General features: G+C 44.7%; 1 protein-coding gene across 1 annotated transcript in view; it reads left to right on the forward strand.

Annotated features, from left to right (window-relative positions):
- Positions 1–2843: 2843 nt before the first annotated feature.
- The window catches only part of BMP6 (bone morphogenetic protein 6), a 187230-nt gene continuing 166713 nt past the window's right edge, over positions 2844–23360 (forward strand). The window contains exon 1 of the mRNA XM_037141748.2: positions 2844–4308. Coding sequence (XP_036997643.2) covers positions 3672–4308 — 637 coding nt within the window. The 5' untranslated portion in view covers positions 2844–3671. The remainder of the gene's footprint in view (positions 4309–23360) is intronic.

The following is a 23360-nucleotide window of genomic DNA, read 5'->3' on the forward strand; positions in this document are numbered from 1 at the left end:
TACTGAACGCTCGGGTATAGGATTCTCTCCCTAGCCTCAGTATCGCCAGAGGCATGGGATGAACCTGTGCTTTATAGTGAAGGTTCTTCACTCCATTAAGGAGGAGGTAGTGAGACAGGCAACCTATTTCCAGAAAACTGACAGCCATCTGCATGAAATATCAGCCAAGCAACCAGATGTTTGGTATGGATTGGCTCCCACATCCGGCTTCTTGACCCAGTTCTTCCTCTTTCCACCCAGATGTTTTGGTGACAGTTACAGAGAACTTCATGAAGCTTGTCCAGTGCCGAGGAAGGAGCAGCAATATTTTGGTGTCCTGCAGGGGGAGAAGTTACCTCTGATTTTTCTCCAGGCGGTTAACACATTCCAGCAAATTCCAAAGCCAGACCTGCTCCTCTCCCTTCACACCACCTGGCCTGAATCGCGTCTGTTCTTTGTCCAGCTCCCTGTCCTGAGACTTCATGGGAGCACCGGGTTGTGTGGTGGGGATGGCTCACAGAAATAGGCAGTGGGTGAAGTGGTGGTGAGGGGTTCCTCACCCACCAGGAGTTCCAACTGGCTTAGAAAAGCAGTGGTCCCAAATGTTGAGGTTATTAAAGTTTTAAACCCACATCTCTTCATCTTCTTTGTCTGTAATGGAACCAAGGGCATTTCTGAGTGTTTTTCTGACAATCATGAGCACATCCTCTTTTGTGGCCCTCAGTTGAATGTCAGTGTCCTCAGGATCATTTTCATAACTCACTTCACATGTTTTTCTTTCTGGCTCTTCACAGAGTTGTGTGCTCTTCTGTTCATCACCAGTGCCCCCCTTTTCTAGAACTATACAAGAATGGAGAGACCACATTGGCGTGGATGGGGAGCCCATGGCAGACCTCGATCAGGGTTGCTGCTCAGATGTTTTTAATTGGTAATAAATAGCGAAGTGCCATTTTAGACCCCTGTCATATAGGTGCATCTACCTCTCACCAAGTAGCTGAGAAAATGGGATGATTGTGTGTGTGTGTTTTGCCACTAGATCATATATGCATTTACAAAAGGTGAATAGGGGTGGGTAACAGTCAGCTTCTGTGTTTTATATGGTGTAGCCCTACCTAGATGCATTTGTCTATCCTCAGGGTTTTTACGGTTTTCCTAGTCCCTTCCCCACTGCCCTTATAGACTGGAACTGCTTTCACTCTGCTTATGCATCATTGGAAAGCTTGAAAAGAAGGTGAGAGTAAGTTTGAGAAAAGAGGAACTTGGCAGGAAGCCTACATATACTTACTGAGATTTCAGATGCTCTGACTAGAAATATTGGCTGCTGTGATCTTATGCACTGCAATGATTTTATGCTCCTAACAAGTCCTGCACAGAGAAAGAAGTGATGTAGGCTCTTGAATTCCAAGTGTCCTAGCATCCCAGACCAAGTAGTGTTGTATTCTCTTTTCAGATGAAAAGAATCCCTGCAGATGGTTCAAGACTGGCCTCCAGTGTTGCTGAAACTGTCTTGCCTGAGTTCAATGGCCATGGGACATCTGTACAATTAAAGAGTGTCTTAAATGACCACTCTGTATGGGCCAAGACAGAAGGTGAAAGATGGTAAGAGGTAAAGACCCTTAGCCATGTAAAAACAGATTCTTTGAAATAAGATAAAATACCAATAAGTTTTTGGATCAGCAGAAACCCCATGATCTCAAAGTCCATGAATCCCATATTCTGGCTCTCAAATGCCTTGGACTAGTGAACTAGGGCTGCCAGATTTTTGTTTTCTATCTCAAGCACTTTTCACCAGGTAAAAGATCCTAATGTTTTAAGTGAGTTTGCCCAGGGTCCATAGATTACTGAACATTCTTGGCTAGTAGTATAAAGCAAATAAATTTGCATCCTGAAAGGTAATGGTGGTGGTGGTGGTGGTGGTGGTGGTGGTGTTTGGTAGAATGGGCAGTGTCTTTGACTGAGACGTGTGACTGTCATGAAAGCAAAATATGTGTTTTACAAATTTGATCTTGTCTAATGCTCACAGCAATCTGAATTTCAGGGCCCTGCCTACCATAACGAACAGGAACATTCCAAGTTCCTACCCTTTTGGGAATTAGCTTTACCATCTTGCCTCAAGTTTTATTTATCTGGCATAGAGTATCCAGCATCTACTGTATTTCAATACAGTAAAATGCACTGTTAACAAACTGGAGAAGCATTGAAACATTTTCAGAAAAGTGGGGGGGGCGCTTTTTAATTATATACGTGATTACAGCCTCTTTTTTTTGGGTGCTAGCTTAAGAAGCCAAGCCAAAGACCAAATGAAAAGATAAGTCAAAATATTTGGCACATGCCTGAAGCCTCCAGACACTGGGTCTGGCTTATATTTGGCCCTCTCCGTGGCCAGTTTGTGAGCAGCTTCTAGGAGGGTGTGTCCTAACTTGCAGCAGCTGCCTTTGAAAGCCACATGTCCGCTAAAAGCCTATTTTACATCAGTAAGAGAAACTAAGACAAGAATGAGAAAACTATCATTTTTTGGTTCTTCCTGCATCCAGGCTGCATTAATTTAACAGCTGGTTTTGCTCTTATTTAGTTAATGCATCGATTTGTGTGATCCTAAAAGATAAAGGTTCACATTGAGGTGCGGGGTCATTTTTACTAGTGATGACTTCTTTGCCTTCGCTACCTTGTGGTTCTTTGGGTGCCTGCTAAAATTCTACGTGCACTTGAAACCTACGCGCCGCCCAGGCTACGCTTCACGGGAGAGAGGGAGTGAAAGGAGGGGCAGACCTATTTAAATACGGGAGAGACGAGCCTCTCCATTGGCTGCCCGCCTGTCCGTTACCCGAGAGGGCGGGGCGTCCAGTGGGCTGGAGTGTGGTACCTGAGTGAGAAGCGCACCAGAGAGCCCACGTTGGCTGCTGCCGGGAGCGCAGCGTCGAGAGGCGAGAGGCGGGAGACTGCGAACCGGGCGCCGACGCTGCGGTCACTGCTCCGCACACCGGCCCACTTCCCTCTCATTCTTTCTGGGAGCGGAGTCTGGAGGGCAGCCGGGAGAGCACTGAGCGGAAAGGAAGATCCCTGCAGCCTCCGCTTGGGGAATAGAGCAGCACGCGGAGCTTTGGAGGGGAGCGACCTTGCCGGAGGTTGGAGGGGCGAGGATTTGTGAGTGAGAAGGGAGTCAAGCCCCAGGCAGAAGATTGGCATCTCCGGACTCCTTGTCCCCACAGCCTGGGCCGGCCCCACGGCGGGGTAAACTTCGCAGCCGCTCTGCGAGCCAAGGAAAGACGTGCGCGGCGATGCTGCCCGGCATCACCTCGAGCTGGTGAGCGGCCCCACCCCCCGCCGCCCGGTGTCCCACTCCGCGGGGCGCAGGCAGCGAGGCCCGAGAGCTACCGCTCCGTGACCTGCCTCGGACGAGGGCGCTGGCCACGGCTCAGCCCGGACTCTGACGCACCTGGCCTGTACCTTGCACTTCCAGGGACCTGCGCGGGAGTGTGGTTCTCCTGGTGATCTCCCCCTTCGCCGCCCGCCCCCCGCATCCTGGGCAATTGGGGGCGCCCCAGTGGACCATGAGAGATAAGGACTGAGGGCCAGGAAGGGGAAGCGAGCCCGCCGAGAGGTGGCGGGGGCTGTTCTCGCCAAGGGCCACAGCGGCAGCACTCCGGCTCCACGCCTTGCGGGGCCCACGGGGCCAGCCCGGCCGGGCGGGAATGCTGGGGCTGGGACAGAGGGCGCAGTGGCTGTGCTGGTGGTGGGGGCTGCTGTGCAGTTGCTACGGGCCCCCGCCGCTGCGGCCGCCCCTGCTCGCCGCCGCCGCCACCGGCCGCGGGGCACTGCTCGTGGATGGCGGGAGCCCGGGCCACGCGGAGCCGTCCTCCTCCTCCTCCTCCTCCTCGGGCTTCCTCTACCGCCGGCTCAAGACGCACGAGAAGCGGGAGATGCAGAAGGAGATCCTCTCGGTCCTGGGTCTCCCTCACCGGCCCCGACCCTTGCACGGCCTCCAGCCTCCGCAGCCCGCAGCACTCCCGCAGCAGCAGCAGCCTCGCGGGGACCCCCCTCCCGGGCGGCTAAAGTCCGCGCCGCTCTTTATGCTGGATCTATACAACGCCCTGTCCAACCAGGACGAGGAGGGCTGGCCGTCAGACGAGGAGAGGCAGCAGCCCGGGCCCCGGAGAGAGGCCAGTGCATCCCAGCCCCGGCAGCAGCCTCTCGGAGTGGCGCACCCCCACAACCGCAAGAGTCTCCTGGCCCCGGGACCTGGAGGCAGCGGCACGTCCCAACTGACCAGCACGCAGGATAGCGCCTTCCTCAACGACGCAGATATGGTCATGAGCTTTGTGAACCTGGGTAAGGATCTGGGGTAGCGTACGATCCCCGTTTTCCAGTGTTCCGGGCTTGGGGCTGTGCAGGCTGAGAGGGTGGAAGAGCCCTTGGCGCTCGAGTGGGGGCTGGCGAGGCGGGAACGCGAGAATGGGCGGCCACGCTCCTGCCACCTGCTCGGCGAAGGGCCGCTCGTGCAGCTCCCAGAGCCCCCGGCCCGGCACCGGTTGAGGTGCGCTCTGCAGGTGCGTCTTTTCGGGCGCCCGGAGCACGTTCAGCGCGGTTTTCCCAGCAGTGCGCGGCTTGGGCCAAGTTAGACTGTAGGAGAAGGTCCGGCCCGAGTGTAGTCAGTCGGGAACCGGGAACGGGAAGGCCCTTCGACACGCTTTCCCCTCCTGTTGCCTTTTGCACCCTTAACGCGCTGAGTGCCAGTTTTCCCACCGGGACTTGTAGGGAGTCCCACGGCAGCTGAGAGCTTCGGAAGCTTTGTGGTTGTGTTAAGTGGCATCCACGGAACTGGGGATGGAGGGTTACAGAGAAAGGCGCTCCAGGTCCGGCCCGGCGGGGCAGGTTTGGGACTGGATCTCTAGCCCAGCTCCGGAGTAACCAATCCAGTAAAGTTTCTCATGCCTTTGGCCAATGCCCCCAAAGGCTGAACTTCTGATCAACGCTGCCCAAGCCTTACGGGCAGAGAAAGCGTGCGGGTTAGGGGGCCGGGGTTGGACGCTGAGCTGGTGTGAATCGGTTACCAGGCAACAGAATGGAAATTTAAGGGCGGCTAAATCGAGCTCAGCCACAAGTGTCTGTGGCAAACCCCAACGAAGGTACGTAGCCTGCCCTCGCCCCACTCCCAAGTTTTCTAATCTGTAAATGAGAAGGCGGCAAGGAAGGCTCCCCCCCCCGCCCCCGTCAATGCAGCCGATTTGTGCACTTCTTCGTTCATAAGCTGGTTCAGTTTAACGTACACAAAGGGATGGTGGGGATGCGCTCTCCACCGCAACAAATCAGGGTGCAGTAGCCACGCCCGGGTGCCACTGTAAGGTGCAGCCCCGTGGGCTTCCTTTCCCGTAGGACGCGTGGCTCTGCCCAGCCCCAAAGTGGGTTAGCAGACACTTCCCAAAGAAGCACGCACATCGCCAAGTCAAAGGCCTCCGTCCGTCATTTAAGGACATTATTTACTTGGATGACTACCATGTAAAATATTCTGGCGAGTTCTTTACAAATCTATCTATAGGATGATCCTTAACTCCGCTGAATTTTAGGGGAAGAAAGGTGGAATGGGGGGGGGTGCAGGGGGCGAGGATGTGCAGCAGAACGATTGGCATCCGAGTGGTGCAGAAGTCCTCCTGGGAAATTCATGAATCAGAATCTCACAGGCTCAAGGCTTGCCAATCCTGCTACTTGAGGTGCCAGGGGTTCTGATGGGACAAGAATTTTCACAATTTATTGGAACCGAATCCAAGGTTGAGCTACTTCCAGGAAGCATTCTAAAGAAATTCTCCTGCCAGTCAATACAATATGGGGGGGGGGGTACAGAGCACAAGCGCTGTTCCTTATTCTAACATCTCTGATTCTTCCGGCTTAGTAAATTCCACCTGTTGCCCGCTCCCTCACCCTGCCCCCACACCAGATTTCCCTGGCGGTCTTGGGGAAACGTTTTATTGCCTCTTGTGGGTAGTCCCAACCTGGACGAAGTGGAACCAGAGAATCTTGTTATAGTCTGCCGAAAAACAGTTCCTGAGTTGGGCCCGTGATCGTCCACCTTGGCTGCCCATTAGCACACCTGAGGACACTTAACAGAACTAAGGATGCTAGGGCTTCTCCTTGCAGCAAATAAGTCAGAGGTTTTGAGGGTGGTCGCTCTCCCTCCCCCCCCCTTTCTCTCCTCTCTTTCTCAGTGCCTCAGGCTTTTTTAATGTGCTACCATGATCAACAAGCACTGGCATAGGAGATTCAGATGTGCGGAGGAAGTCAAGAAATCATCCCAGTACATGATTAAGAGCAGTGCTTCCTTATGTTAATGGCTCCCAAATGGTGCTACACATTTCAGTTGGCTGGGTGCTTAAAAAAAAATCTAGATGCCCAGGTGGTATCCATATCAATTAAATCTGAATGTGTGTGGTAGAACCCAGGTATCAGTATTTTTAAAGATCCCCAAGTGATCCTAATGTTTGGGAACTACTGCCTTGGATGGTATTTGAAATTGTGAGAGTCGGCCTGAGGCAAGTTTATAAAGTACCCTGACAGTGACTGTGTTTAACGACCTCCAAATTCTCCTCCTCCCTTGCGTTTCTGACCTTTCCTGGTCTACAGGTACACATTGCTTCTGAGTCCCACTGCTTGAAGTTGGTTGCCAACTAATCCTGCTAAAGTGATGGTTTAACACAGTACTTCCCCAGGGATGCTTTCATTTTTTCATAAAGGATTGTTAAAGATCCAAAAAATACCATTGAAAATTTTCATATTTCAAGAGAATTCAACAATACTAGTGTTAATTTCAATCCTCCCCTCCCTCCCAGGCTGATATAGAACTGATAGAAATTCACAGGTAGGCAACTCTGCCCCAATCCCCTTATGTCAAGCCACTGGGCTTTCTGACTATAAGTTGTAAGTACTAATCTGTAGGTCCGGACCTGGACTCCACCTGGGTGCTTAGAGGAGAAAACCTTTTCCAGATAAGTGGAACTGAAGCCATAAAGCCAGGCCACCTGCTAGTCAAGCAATTCTATTTAATCTTAATCCATTTCACAGTAGGAAAAGGGGACTCATAATAAGAGGCTAAAATGGCTCTGAGTAGAAGGACAGTTCATTTGAAGAAAGTAACTGCTTAGCAGTGTGGATTCTTTAAATAAGGATGTTGGGAGAATTCCACAGATTTCCCAATCTGTGTCAATGGCATGTTAGCTGATGCACTGCATGACTTTTCTATTAAAGAGTTTACAGGAAGATCCATGTTACAGTTTTGTGTTTTAAACTACTCTTACACTCATTGAGTTAGATAGATTATAAACTGGAAATATAAGGGAAACATAGCTATAGAAATCATTTTTCCTTGGGGCTAAGGAATAATTTACTCATGAAATACATTTAGCCCTGGCTGGTGTGAGTCAGTGGATTGAGTGCCAGCCTGAGAATCAAAAGGTCGCTGGTTTGATTACCAGTCAGGGCACATGCCTGGGTTGTGGGCCAGGTCCCCAGCAATGGATCCACGTTTCTCTCACACATGGATGTTTCTCTCTTTCACTTTCGCCCTCCCTTTCTTTCTCTCTAAAAATGAATAAAATCTTTTAAAAAATACATTTTAAAAAACTCGGATCCTTGTCAGCTAGAGTGATTATCAGAAAGTATAAGTCAACAGCATTAATTTCTCTTGCATATCCCAAATGCTGGTCACTGTTGTTTGCGCTGACCGTTTAAACTCCCTCCAGGTAAACAGGCCGGGGGTGTGTGTAAACTCCTAAGTGCTAAGTGAAACTTGTGTGCAGAGTGCTGGTGGAAGCTGGTGTACTCATGAACCTGCATTCAATCAGGGCCACAGATGCCATTTCCTACTTGTTTTCTAATGCTAAAAATGTCTTGGCAGCCTAATAAACAAGGCTGCCAATTTGGTGACCTTGGAGAAGTATCCTGAAATACCCTTCGGGTCTTAGCTCAAAATTCACCTTCTGAGAGAACTTTTCTCTAACCACTCTACAGGAGTCAGTGCTCCCCCCATCCCGCCCCAACTCCATCACCATCACAGCACCCTGTTTATTTCCTTGGTTGCACTTATCACAAGGAGTATATATTTTTCTTTTTAAATTTGCTTACTCATTATTTGTCACCACTCTGGGATATCAGCCTCAAAAGGCTTATCTGCCCTTGTAATGTAAGTTCCTAACACAATGCCGAGCACATAAGAGCTGCTTAATAAAAATTGAGTTAATGAAAACACAGGCATATCTCTTACTTAAAATTTATATTTCACTAAGGTGGTGATCATTTAGAGATGATAACCTCTAAGTAAATAAGTGAAGGCATTTAGGATATTGAAGTTTCATGGTATTTGATGTCTATCATAATGCTTCATTAATAAACTTCTTTTGCATTAGTTACCCATATGTACATTAGTTTGTAATATGCATTACATTTGAGACCAGTGCAAAGGCTTCTTTAAGTCTCTGCATTTCAGGCTTCATTTATTTATTTTGAATTAATGAGGTGTTGAACTCCAGATGCTAGGATAATATGAAATAAAAAAACTCAAATTATGCTCAAAAAAGGGAATCAGTATGTATTAGTACAAGTAATTAGTACATTTTCTTGTACTGAAAATACTGGCAATCTTCCAACAAAATCACTCCAGGGAAACATAAATTAGAAGAAAAATGGAAATATTCTTTACTTGTATGTGTAACCAGATACACTATATTGTCTTTTTCTCATAAACATAGGATCAGTGGTACTATTTTTCATTTAAGCTTCCTGTACTTATGAAGGAAGGTGTTTTTATTTTTTTATTTTTTAACTTTAGAGGGAAGGGAAAGAGAGAGGGAGAGAAACATCAATGTATGGTTGCCTCTCATGCATCCCCTGCTGGGAACTGGCCTGCAACCTAGGGATGTGCCCTGACTGGGAATCAAACCACAATCCCTTAGTTCACAGGCCCACGCTCAATCCACTGAGCTACACCAGCCTGGGCTGAAGGAAGGTTTTTGTTAGCAGCAAATAAACCCATGTCTGCAAGCTACTCACAGCAAAAATAGTTTGGAGAGAGTGGTTCAAAGAAGAGTAGATTTTTTCCTAAAGAGATTTAAAATAGTAAATGTGAAATTCAGTGGTATTTCAACAAAAAAGTTGTACAAAGTGTTCTTAAATGCAGATCAAAGGGCAAGCAGATATCATTGTTTAGACCTCAAATGGTGTTTCCTCTGGTTGTCCTTCTAAGAATGGGTATAAATCCTTTTTAAATATGCTGAATCATGCTCAGTTCCTCTTCTGAAGAACTTACCTCTGATTCGCATGGACAAAAGGACTCTCAGTGGTACAACAAAGTGAAAAATAACTCCTAAGGGTCAGCATGTAATAATTCTATTTCATCACTGTGTGTTCTAAGCCAATTTAAATATCGGGTTTCAAATTAATATTGTACTTGAATATGGTGGGGGGAGGGAGTGGGTAGGTGGGAAATATTGGGTATCAAAGGTAGTAGAGCAGACTCGTAAAGATAACAGCTCTGTCACCTTTGCCTCACCTCATCTGTTGAAATGCTGAGTTAGAAAAGGAAAATAAAGACAGTAAAATTTCTGGGATAATTCATCAGCTTCCTGAAATTTTTCCCCAAGTCAGTTGTCCACTCTCTGCTTCCCATCCTGTATTTAGAAATGAATTAGTCCATGTAATGCTTAATTTTTCCTTAACTTAAAGCCATTACAGTTTTCTCTTAGTTTTTCTATTGTGTGTCTTATTCTCTCTCCCTCCTCCCAACCTCTTTGAATTTTAGTCACATCTCTTTAGTGCTTCCATCAGTGGAAGGAGAGTAGACAATATTTTACTCAGATAATTATGTTCCTGATTAGAAGCTTCTATAAGTATCTGAATAACAGAAGTAGAAATCAATATAGAAACTCCTTAAGACAGCAGCAGTTTGCAGAGTCCCCACGCATGTAAACAGCTATGACACATTAACCTTTCTGTCCCATCCTCCCCGAGACTCTTGCTTAACCCAGCCACCAGCTGGGTCACCCAGGGGCTGGTATGGGGGACAGCTGCAGTCTTCTTTTGTGCTCCCCACCAAGAGCTAGTGAATTCTGTTGTCCTCTGTTTTCATCATGACAGTGAAGTTGCTTTTATTCAAACTTTGTTTTCCTCTCATCATCCCCTCACCTCTTCTTCAATACTCTGGCTCCCATCTCTTTCCCAAAGCTTGTCCCCTGGAAACTTGTGAGCCAGAAAATAACTCCATTCTCACCCAGAATACACAGAACTGGTGACACTTGTATCAAGGAGCAGGAAAACCATTCCTGTTTTAGTAAAAATTAGAGTTACTAAAGAACCAGGGCTATTAACCTCTAAAGTTTTTGAGAATGCCAGAAATTGTCAGAACTTCAGAGTTATACCTGCTAATCTTCTACCACAAGCATCAGAAATAAATGATGTTGTAGTTCACTGAAGTTGATTGGATTTTTTTGTTTGATCAGTAGTGTTTTGAATATATTGTTCTCTACATTTTTTCCTCCACTGTCAACAGCTAGTATTTGAAGCACCCTTATGGATAAAGTTAGACTCTGGAGATGGCTGAGGCCACAGTTACCTCCCATAATGTTGTTTTTCTGGGAAACCTGCCCAGCAACAGACAACCCATTTTTCTGTTGGGCTTTCTCTATCATTGATAGGAAGTTTGAAATTATTGGTAAATTTGCATTATTCATAGATCATAGAATTTAGAGCTTTAAAGGTTCTTGCATGTGATCTAGCCTTTTGTGTTTGCAGTTAAATGTTATATTTATTCAGGATCAGTTTCTCTTTGCTGCTGTTACAGCTGAAGGCTGAGGGACAGCCAGCAGAACCACAAAGAGGGAGTAGGGCCATAGGGTTATTGGTCAGGCATGAGCAGATAACTGAGGAGTAATTACAAAAGCATGCAAGAGTACAGCCTTGGGGAAAAGCCAGGATGACCAAATCTGGACTTTTGTGAGTTTTCTGTTAGTAGATAGCATTCTCTTCTAGAACTCTGTTTTTAGCAAAGAAAAAACTATGCATATCTATAAACATCTGGTATGTGGAAGGATTGTTGACCCCAAAGAATTGTTTTCTGCTCTGAAAGTGAGTTGAAAACCAGAGTGGCATTGTTCCTCTGATGTCCGAAGGCACCGATTCTCTTCCTGCCCTTCCCATGCCTATTATTAAAGAGAGTGGGTCCATAATAGAGATGATATCTAAATTACATCAAGTAATTCCGTGATAGGTCCCCGTGGTTTTGTTATCGCTAACCCAGCCCCGAAAGACTGGGTCGAAGACTCTCCTTCAAACATTTTCGCAGAATGAGATTCTGGCTCTGAGTGGGAGAGTCTTCCTGGCTTTCAGGTTCCTGGGCACACGCCCTTGATTACTGATCCTGCTAGATAGATTGGGATTGTCCTAGGCCTGAAACATGCTTGCTCTGTAGTGCTGGTTTTACGTTCAGATTGTTTTCTCATCATTCCAGAGCCTGGTGGGGCGGGGGCCAGGGCGGGGGGAGTGCAGTGGCTCACAGCAGGCAGAAAACAGTGCCCCACTGCAGAGCCCCTGCGCCCTCTCCGTGCTGAACTTTGATATCCGCCGCGATCCTTATTATGACTCTTCTGCCACTTACCCTTTTCACCTTTTCCAGAATGTGACTTCCAGCCTTAAACATCTGCGTTTGTTGATTATTGTTCCTGTGTTTACAGTCTTGTTGGTTTCCTGTACATGAACACGGGCTGGCAAAAAATTCTGATTTGTGTATCAGCAGAGCATAAACTAACCATATCATTGGTGTGAGCTATTTTATGTGCGGATTCGGCCTGGAGATTTTATAATCAGCCTGGCTTAATCTCTGAGACCAGTTATTTTCTCTCCCTTCATTTAAATCTGTGAAATTACGTTTAAATATTCTGAAAACAGGGCTTTGTAAGCTATAAAATTAAGCACTAAAAGTTTTTCTTGACTTTGTTTTTCCCAGATTTTATTTGAACACCCATATCAGAATAAGTTAAAAGCAGAAGCTATGCCTTTTAAAAATTTTTTATTTATTAGAGCAGTTATAGGCCCACAGAAAAATTAAGTGAAAGGTATAGCCATTTCCCATATACTGCCCTACCGGGACAGAAGAGTCTCCCTTCCTAGCAACATCCCCAACCTGAGTGGTACGTTTGTTACGATCGATGAGCCTGCATTAATATGTCATTATCGCCCAAAGGCCACAGTTTATATCACAGTTCACTATTGGTGTGAGACATTCTATGGGCTTGGACAAATGTGTAATGACAGGCATCCATCCAATGACAGAGTAGTTTCACTGACCTCAAAAGCCTCTGTGGAGAAGCTGTACCTTTAACTAGAAAAAAAATCAATAAAAAATTAAAAATTCCAACTATGTAGAGTTTGGGGAAATAGAAATAACATGCCTTTGTCGAGTGATATTTTGTTTCTGGTGTCTTACCACATCAGTGTATAAATGAGTAATTTTGATTGAACATGAGCACCTTGTTTTGTGCTTCTGTGTGTAGACAGCAAATCTAGTAGAAATCTCCCTCTCTCTCACCTAGGAGTTTAAAAGTCTTTTTTCTTCCGCATACTTTCCATGAGGTGTCTGTCACCATAGTACCTAGACAATCCCTCAGGCAGAGAGATATGAGCGATTACATTTCTCCCTGGCTTGTGTCCTGTTTGATCCATGCTTGGCAGGATTTGGGGGAGTAAAAGAAAGAAGCCTGAAAAATGAATAAGAATTATAGGAATTCTGTGCTTGTAAATTATTAAAATTTGGGGAGTTGGCAGGGGAGGGGTTAAATATTTCTTCTTTGTTTACGGAAATGTATATGGAAACTTAGCGTGACTTTTGGCTTGAGAAACCCACAAAAATACTCTTTACTGGCCCTAAAGGTAGGATCAGAGGACTTTAGAAGTTTCCTCAGGAGAGACTGTTTACATCAGATTAAAACTAAATTTATATTAAGACTCCATAAATCCAGAGGTCTTTGTAAGTGATGTATAGATTAGATGCATTTGCTTTGAGCTGTTTTCTATGAGAAGGGGCTACACAGATTAATGGTAAATAGATGGGAAAATGCTATAATGTAAGCAAGCAACATGGTAACTACAAAGAGTGCTATTGAACATAAAGCTAGCAATGCATTTGCAATATTGGGGAACTCGTGAGTGTTTCTTTACAAGTACTGTACGGGTGGGATATGACTTCTCCCTGTCAAATGTGAATTCCAGTTAAATTACTCACCTCTTATGGCCTCCCCTACCCCTCCATTTCTGCAAAGATGAAACCTCAGAAAGAGGGAAGAGCTTGGGCCATGGCAGTTACGGGGGAGGCTTGAGAAATTCAGCTTTGTTTCATGGCATCTGCCTTAGTATGTGCTGTGGTTTAAACACCTCTCTGACAGGATAGATGTTGACCTGAGCCAAGAGTGAAATGGGCTAGTACTGAGGAGCACATAGGTGCCTTCAGCTGAAGGTACTAGAAGAGTGGTTTCTCCCAGAGGACTGTAGAAAAGACCTTTGCATTTTTATGGTGTCTATCTAGGGCAGAATCCCTTAACATCAGCTAGTCCCACAAATGTGGCACCTTGGTTATTCCTTCTACTTAAATGAGGTTGTTTGACATCATTGTTACACATGCATATGTGCAGTCATGAGAAGATGAGGACGTCAGCATAGCTGCGAGGGTATAGGTGGTCCCCAGTAGAGGTTAGTTTCCTTCTTTCTCTCTTGAATTTCCTTTCCTTCTTCTCTTCGTTTCCGACCATTAATACATTTGGCAACTCTATAGCATCTATTTCCTCTTTTACATTTTCTTTTGACGTAGTGTTGGTGCCTTTGGTTATTCTTAATCCAGCAGAGAAGACTGTACTCATTCCATAAAGCCTGGTAGTTTATACCACCAAAGTGACTCATTGCTCACTGGAGTGGTTAAGTAGCTGGTTTTCTTGATGGTGGTAGGAAGTGCTTAAGGCCTATTCAATCCAGAGTTGTGGAAAGAACACATGTTTAAGATTCAGGAAGCTTGAGTCTAGCCCCTAGTGTTAGTATTATCTCTTTTTATAATATCTTGTTCAAGCCACTTAACCAAATTTCCTTTTCTGTAAAATGTGAGTATTGCATTTTCCAAATAGTGTTTCAAGGAGCATGACCTTTCCAACATGCTCTGTAAAAGAAGATCACAAAAGCACTTTATGCCATGTTCTTCTCTTTGAGATTTTCAAGTCTATTAGCATTTAAAGCCCTCACAAGCCCAGTGGTAAAGAAGTTTCCTCTATTGTTTTAATAGTTTTTTGAACTTACTTTTATTCTGTAATCTCTATTTTCTGAAACACCCTTGTGTCAGACCTAGGCCTCTGCTCTCACATCCACTCCTGATCTCCAGGATGAGACCCACAAGGCTGCATTTCCAGGTGACTCTGCTCTTCTGTGGGCCCAGCTCTCACTGGAAGGGCTGCCCTGCTCCGCCTTCTGCTGTGGACCCAGGCTCTCTCCTCCTTCCTGCTAGTGGAAGGGGCTTCCTGCTGTTGTTAACTGTGGGTCATGCTAGCCCATGACCTGGTTGGCTGTTTGGCTGTCCCACTGCTATGCCACCAGCTCCCTGTATTAAATTCTCTCTGCTGTGAACACTGGCAGGGCTTTCTCTTTCTTTGGTGGGATCCTGATGGCTATGGCCTCTTAATTCCCTGCAACACAGTAGAGAAACCCCAGACTGGGTGATGCTCAGAAATCAGTTCTAAGAGTGTTCCCTGTTGTGTATCTCTGAGTGATTATTTTTTTAAACAGCTTTCGTGAGGTATAACTGACATACAGTAAGCTGCTTATTTAAAGTATACAATATGATAAGCTTTGACATATATGTGTATCTGTGAAACCATCACCACAGTCAAGTCAGATGAATACATCCAGAGGTATTCTTTTAACCAGTTGTCTAAGCCAGAGAATAAAATAATCAGTCCTAACACACAGGAAGGGCAGTAAAAATTCCTATCTTTCATCAATGCCATTGCTCTTCATGCTTTTCTTATACAGTTTGAATATCCTTAAGAATGGAATTTGGTGAAGATGTTTGTGAATGGTTTTCTTGGATCAGAGAACTCTGGGCCCAAGCCTGCTTTTTGCATTTGTGACTGGCCTTTATCCTATATCTCATCCCTATATTTATTTTAGGAAATAACAATCAAAATAGGCAGGTATCTTTTCTAATTTTGAGATCAAGCATCTGGGCATTTTGGGTTGCTAGTGATCCTATTGGCATCTTGTAACATTACAGTTTAAAAGATTTGATCCTTAGGAAAAATTGCAAAGATGCTTCCCTGTGATTTTGTTTCAAATTCTGGCAATGTAGGTAGGACACAAATCCAAAAAATTTACAAAAGTAGTTTCCAATTTACCCTCAAGTTTTTCCCCTATGCTTATCCTTTTCCAAATGTTCTGTAAGCTTAAGTCAAAACTGCATTTTTTTGCATTAAAATTATTGCATAGTTTTGTGGCCTTTTGCCTTAAAGAGAGACTGATGTCACTTTCTATTATCAACAAGGCAAAAACTGAGAGTTTTTTATTTGTATTTTTAAATTTTTAAAAAATATTTTATTTATTTATCTTTAGAGGGGAAGGGAAAGACAGGAGAGAAGTATCAACATATGGTTGCCTCTCGTGTGTCCCCTGCTGGGAACTGGCCTGCAACCCAGGCCTGTGCCCTGACTGGGAATCAAACCACTGTCGTCTGGTTTGCAGGCCCACGCTCAATCCACTGAGCTATACCTGCCAGGGCGAGACTTCTTTTTTAAAGAAAAAAAATTTATTTAATTATTTTTAGAGACAGGAAGGGAGGGAGAAAGAGAGGGAGAGAAAGGTCAATGTGCAGGTGCCTCTTACTTGCCACCCCCTGGGGACATGGCCTGCAACCCAGGCATGAGCTCTGACCAGGAATTGAACCAGCGAACCTTTGGTTTGCAGGCCGGCACTCAATCCACTGAGCCATACAAGCCAGGGCAAAATCTGAGACTTCTATAACTGCAAATTGATATTAAACATTAGTGGACAGTAAGGGGAGAATTTGGAGACTTGTGGAGAAAATTATTATTTAGAGCAGCATTACTATTCCAAATAACACCCAGTCATATAATAGAACAGTTTTGTGAAGTTAATTCAGGGAAGCTGCTCTCTCTCCTTTCTATCCACGTAATCCTCTCTGCTTGCCGTCTGATCTCTGTCCCCATCACTCTGCTGAAATTCTTGTATCAGAGGCAGCTAATAACTCTGTTCTGAGTCTTTACCCTCTTTCTCCACAGCTTTATCACCTTAACACTCCTTTTTCCCATGCTGTATAATCTTTCTAAGAAATTCTCTCCTTAGCTTCTATAATGCTGCTTGCTTACTTTCAGTTCCTTTTCTATCCTACAGATGGCTACTGTATTTAGGGACATTTCCTAGAAAACAGCAAACAATTTGGGAGGGTTGGCATGAGGCACTGGGCCTACACATGGAACTGAGATAGGCATGGATTTTAAGTGGAGGGAGCATGTCCAGTCACAGGAGTGAGGAGATAATATACAGCTACCAAGTATGGTGAAGGGCAGGTTCCAGGCTTTTGGATGAACCCCTAGGGAAGCTCAGGGGCCTGGTTAGGGTAGTGCGGACCATGGTGATGGAGAACCCAGCAGCTGGTGTATTCAGGAGGCCGATGTCAACTACAAGAAAGTCCCTCAGTTCTGAGCATATATTTTCCCCCGCTTTTGCTAACTCATGTATTCAAAATGTGGTGCTGCCCAAGAATTACTAGAAAAGTGAAATGGAATAAAACCAAATGCACACAAAATCAAGCCTCAATTTTTAATTATTAGATTCCATTGATATAACACTATCAGTTAAATTACTACCAAACTGTATAGGTAGTTTCCATTTTTGTAGTTATTTTATTGCAGGCTAGTTACAGAGTTTGTTGATCAGCACAGACCTAGCCTATTTATTCACATGTAGTTTTGGACCTGCCCTGATTCTGAATTCTGTGTGGGGATCTCCATTTTTAACAAATTGGAGATAAGAATGGTGACTAAGGTTTGAGAATCAGGGTGCTAACTACTCAGGTTCAACTTCAATCTCTTACCTCACTTCCACATCTAATCAATCACTCCCATCTTCCTATCTCTTTTTTCCATTTTCTCCCCAAGTTCCCTAGATGAGGGCTTTATGATCTTGGCCTTGACTTTACATCAGTCTCCTCTACTGCCAGTCTGTCCTTGCATCAACATCACCTCTGTTTTTCTGTAGCACAGGTGTGATCTGTTATCCACCCTTGTTCATCACCTTCATTGGATCCTACTTTTAATCATCCATCACCTTAATGGCCTACTGCACAGGTGGCAAACACAAGGCCCGTGGGCTGAATCCAACCCTCCACCTTGTTTCTAGCCTGCGGCAGTGCCAAGCTCTCGCTTCGCTGTTAACAAGTAGTTACATTCATACAGTCCTAAAATTACATTCCACCCTTTGAAGGCAACTGTGAGGCTGATGTAGCCCCTAGTAAAAATGATTTTGATACCCCCGGCCTACTGAGTATAGCTAAGATGCCCTCTGACTTCCACTCCCTTTCAATTTCAGTTCCTCTACTCTTTGTATACATATCATTCAGCCAACTGACTGTGCTCCACGATTTCCTTTTTCTGGCCTTTTATTATAATTTATCCTGTTTACCTCGTGCAGTTGCCCACTTCCACATTCTCAGTTTTGTCTTCTCTTTAAACCCTAGCTCAAATGCCAGTTTGTCAAGAAAGGCTTTCTGAAACTTACCACATGCCACGATTCTTTGCAAGAACATTGACTTTCCCTAGAATGGAGCACCACAGAGTGGCGTTCTACTTCAGACATATGTGTGCAGGCGAGCTCTGTGTGGCTTAGAGGAAGGAGTAGGGAGCCTTGAGTTCCAGTTTCAGCTCTGCCACCCAGCAGCTGTGTGGATTTGGGCAAATCCTCTTCAATACCAACTTCTCTTCTTCTTCATTTTTTAATGTTTTATTTATTGTGATACCTCCTCCCTCCCCTCCCCCACCCCATACCTAGCATGGTGTCTTACATGACTGATACCCAGTTTCTCTAAAATAAAGTAAAATTGGTGTGTGCTGTCTTCTTTCTCTCATGACAAGTGCCATCAAGCATTCGATGAGGGAATTATAAACTGTGAAACACTGTGCTAATATGAGAAATGCATCTCCATTCACAGTGGTGGTTATAAAAAGTCATTGCCGTCACCTTACAGGGTTTATGTTCTGTTATTCTCTAGATAGGTTAGGAAAAAAAGGCTTCAGAAAGAAGAAATATTATTTTCCATCTCTCTGATGTCATGATGACTTTAATAAGTATTAATAGGAGTCAGAAAGGAGTGCTGCTGAGTCTAAATTTAAATGTCCTGGTTGTGCTATGCAGAAAAGCTTGCATGCGAGAAGGCACGACTCCTCCTGCAGGTGCTGATGCAAAATACCTATCTTGTCAGCTTCTACATTAGGCCGGCTGGCTTGGCTTACATCTTGAAGGTGTTAGACATTCTGTTTACATAAGGGCTGAAGGGGTGACATAATGTCTATTCAAGCAAAGTCACTTAGCTCCCCACTAGGCAACAGGGAGCATTTAAAAGCCAAAAACAGATCAAAGTAATGGGCAGGGTTGAGATACCCCTACCCAGGAGCAGAGCAGTCTGGCCAGGGAGGGGGTGGTCTCTTGGTTGGTTGCCCGGAACATATGTGCATTATTGCCTCACTGTACTTCGAGACCACTGGTGAAATGAATCAGGCAGAATTAAACTTTGAGCAGCCAATCCAGAGAGACTCCTTAAGTGGGGGCAAGCATGTCCAAATAGGTTGGAAAAAATGTCAACTGAGAGTATGCACATACAAGATGTGATGTTTCTGTTTTTATAGACTGTTAGAAAAGTTGTTTAAAATTAAACAACTCTTCAGTACTTAAATTATGTATAATGAGACAGGCAGGTCCTGGAACAGAGAGCGTTTTTTCCCTTCTTCCTTATCCCACTTAAATTTTGCTCTCCCTACCAGAGTATGCAAGACGTAAACACTTTCATTTCCAGGATATATATTAGCTTTAGCATGGAGGAAGGGGAGATACAGAGTTCATACAGGCCACAGAAGTACCAAATCTAGTTCTCATTCACCTTTTATTTGATGAACTGGAAGGCTGTAGCCAAAGGAAATATGAAAATAATTTGTGACTCATATTTTTAAGTATCATCAAGTGATAATCTTTTGTATTTTATACTTTTTAAATATATGTAGATGTAGAGGAAGGTATATTATACAGCATATACGACTTTTATGACCCTAACCCCAAGTAAATAGTTTATTGTTTTTTTCAGCTTTATCCAGGTGTAATTGACAAATAGAAATTGTATATATTTAAGTTGTACATCATGATTTGATATATTGTGAAATGTCACCACAATCAAGCTAATTAACATATCCATCATCTCACATTGTTTCCATTTCTTTCCTTTTTTGTGTGGTGAGAACACTTTAGATCTACCCTATTAGCAAATTTCAAGTACATAATACAGTATTGTTAATTATATTCACCTTGTTGTACTTTGGATGTCCAGAACCCACTCATCTTACATAACTAAAACTTTATACCCACTGACCAATGTCTTCCCTATTTTTCCCTCCCTCTCTCCACCAAGACCTTCTACTCTTTCTTCTATGAATTTGCTGAATTTTATTTTTATTATTTTTGTTTTTTATTATATTTTATTGATCATGCTTTTACAGTTGTCTCAATTTTTCCCCCTTTGTCTCCCTCCACTCAGCACCCCCACTCCCTCAGGCAATCCCCACACCATTGATCATGTCCATGGGTCAGGCATATAAGTTCTTTGGTTACTCCATTTCCTATACTGTACTTTACATCCCCATCGCTATTCTGTAACTACCTATTTGTATTTCTTAACCCCCTCACTTTTTCACCCATTCTTCTCCTCACCCCTCCCATCCGGCAGTCACCAAAATGCTTTCCATATCCATGATCCTGTCTCTGTTCTTCTTATTTTCTTAGTTTGTTTTTTTAGATTCAATTGTTGATAGGCATGTATTTATTGCCATTTTATTGTTCATACTTTTGTTCATACTTTTGATCATCTTTTTCTTCAGTAAGTCCCTTTAACATTTCATATAATAATGGTTTGGTGAGGATAACTCCTTTAGATTTTTCTTGTAGGCAAGCTCTTTATCTGCCTTTTAATCCTAAATTATAGCTTTTCTGGGTAGAGCAATCTTGGCTATAGGTACCTGCTTTTCATGATTTCGAATATTTCTTGCCAATCCCTTCTAGTCTACAAAGTTTCTTTTGAGAAATCAGCTGACAGTCTTATGGGAATTCCCCTGTAAGCAACTAACTGCTTTTCTCTTGCTGCTTTTACAGTTCTCTCTTTATCTTTAACCTTTGGCATTTTAAATATGATGTGTCTTAGAGTGGGCTTCTTTGCATTCATCTTATTTAGGGCTCTCTGTGCTTCCTGGACTTGCATGTTTATTTCCTTCACCAAATTAGGGACGTTTCCTTTCATTATTTTTTCAAATAGATCTCCAATTTTTTGGTCTTTGTTGTAGACCGTTCTGCCTGGTTCTAGGAATTGTTGTATCTTGACTTCTTGTGGCTAAGGGTGAGGGATGACCTCTGGACTGTGAGCTGCAGGAGACAAAGATTGTCTCTGGTAGCAAATGCTGCTTCAGTTTCCTCCCTGCCCCCAAAACATGGTCAGAAGTCCTTGACAGGTAAGACCTCTCAGAGGAGGGGCAGCCTAGGCCAGACATGATCACTTGGGAGGTCATCATGGAAGGACTAGGGGGGCTGCAACAAAGAGCAATGGGCTCTGACCCCCCTTGGCTTTGACGAAGCCCGAGTCCCCATGTTCTCTGGGAGAAGCACTTCCTGGCTCTAATCCCCTTAACCCTGAATACCCAATGGGGAGAGGTGCAGCTCCTTGCCTTGCTAGAGTGTGTCCTGGGGGAAAATCTGGCATCACAAAGACTTCCTGATAAACCTGTGAAATCTGCTCTGCTAAGAGTGCTTTCATTCACATGTTAAGCATTCGAGCAGGAAACCCTAAAACTCTGTTCCTGACAGACTCTGACTCATAGTAAGCCCTCAGATTTCTCTGAATTGTTATCTACTGTTTGATCCTTGCCGCCCTGTATTCCTGTGTATTACAACCCAATAAAAGTCTCTAGAGGAGGGGGCTCAACGCCTTTTTCCCCTGAGAAAACTTTTGTCCTGAGAAAGTGGCCACTGCTCACCTCCTTTTTCCTCTGGGAAAATGGCCACCTCTCCTCCCCAAGGAGACCACATCATGTCTCAGTCATGATTACTCTCATTCGTGGCACATGGGGGGGCTTCGGAGGAAAGTCGCCCCCTTCTTTTTCTGGCACCCCTATGATGTGAATGTTGGGCTGATTAAAATTGTTCCAGAAGCTGCTAACACTGTTCTTGGGGTTTTTTTATTCTTTTTTTCTTCTTCTTCTGATTGGTTGTTTTTTGCTTCCTTAAGTTCCAAATCACTGATTTGATCCTTGGCTTCATCCACTCCACTGTTGTTTCCTTTAAGTTATTCTGTATTTCAGTGAGTGAATCCTTGGTTTCCAATTACATCATTTTTACACTGTTGAGGTCCTCACTAAGTTCCTTGAGCATCCTGATAACAAGTGTTTTGAACTCTGCATCTGGAGATAGATTGCTTATCTCCATTTTGTTTAGGTCTTTTTCTGAAGTCTTGGTTTGTTCTCTCATTTGTGTTATGTTTCTTTGTCTTCTCTTTTTATGAGCCTCCCTGTGTTTGTTTCTGTGTATTAGGTAGAGCTGCTATGACTCCCTGTCTTGGTATCATGGCCTAATGTAGTAGGTGTGCGATAGTGTTCAGTGGCACAGCCTCCCCCATCACCCAAGCTGGGTATTTAAGGTATGCCCTTCATGTGGGCTGAGGATACCCTCCTCTTGTAGCAGATCAATGGGAGGGATTTACTCAGGCCAGTCAGCTGCACAGACTGGCTATGACCAGTTAACCCAAACCTCCACCCTCTGTGGAGGATCAACTGTGCAGGGGCAAGGTAATGGTGCTCCAATGTGGTCTGTAGCTGTCCACTGGATGCGTTGGCACTGGGATTTTTCTGGGTGGTGTAGGCCAAGGTTAGCCTCCGCCTACGTTTAGCCTGGGCCATTCTGCCTGAGCTATAAAGCAATCTGAGGTTGTTGCTACTTGTGATGAGCTTGGAGATTCCCAGGTGAAGCCAAGCTGTGAATCTAGGCTAGCTTCTGCAGGTGCTGGGCCTGGAGCTCACTGAGGCCAGCTGTTGCTTGTTTGATAGGATTAAGGAAGTTGTGAAGCATGAGCCAAGACCAGCCCTTCATACGGAAAAGCAGCTTGGGCGGGCCTTACAGCTAGGTGGGGCAGAATTTCTAGGGATCTCCAAGGTGGGTCAAACAGTGTTAGCCAGGTCCATGGAGTCTCAGATATGGCACCTGCTTGCCAGCTCTGTGGGGGGAAGGCTTAGAAAAGGGACAGTGGCCTTTGCTTGCCTTCATGCCAGACACTTCAGTTTCTCCCCGTGTACCATGGGTGCCTTTCAAGCTGCCACCCCTGCACTGGAGCTCAGAGGGAGTAAGTGAGAGTAGGTGAGTCTTTGTGGGGGTTCTTTAACAGGAACTGCTTGGGACTCTAGAAGTTTCTTCCACTAACTCAATCCCTGCTGGCTTTTGCAGCCAGAAGTTATGGGGCCTTATCTTCCTGACACTGGAATTGTGGGCTGGGAGTCCTGGTGTGGGTCTGGGTCTCCTCACTCCCAAGATATTCCTCCCCAATTTTTATCCACCACACGGGGGTGAGGGACCAGCCCATTTCACATCTGCACCCCTCCCACCAGTCTGGATAGATGTGTTTTCTTTAATTTCATAGTTGTCAGACTTCCATTCAACTTGATTTCTGATGGTTCTGAGTGATGATGGTTATTCTCCAGTTTAGTTGTAATTTTGATGTTGTGTGAGGAAGCAGGCCATGTTTACCTAGGCCACCACCTTTACCAGATGTCAAATTTGCCTAATTTTAGATTTACATATAAGTGATAACAATCATACATTGTTTATCTTTCTGTGTCTAGCTCAGGGGTGTCAAGCTCATTTTAACCAGGGGCCACCTCAGCCTTGTGGTTGCCTTCAAAGGGCCAAATGTCATTTTAGAACTGTATAAATGTAATTACTCCTTAACTAGAGGCAAGGAGCTTCGTGCTGCTGCTGGGTAGAAACAAGGTTCTGGGCCAGATAAAAGAAGGTGGAGGGCTGGATTCGGCCCGTGGGCCTTGTGTTTGCCACCT

This window comes from Artibeus jamaicensis, unplaced genomic scaffold (genome assembly GCF_021234435.1).
Source record: "Artibeus jamaicensis isolate MK-2021 breed Jamaican fruit bat unplaced genomic scaffold, CSHL_Jam_final contig_335, whole genome shotgun sequence".
Classification (NCBI taxonomy): Eukaryota; Metazoa; Chordata; class Mammalia; order Chiroptera; family Phyllostomidae; genus Artibeus; species Artibeus jamaicensis.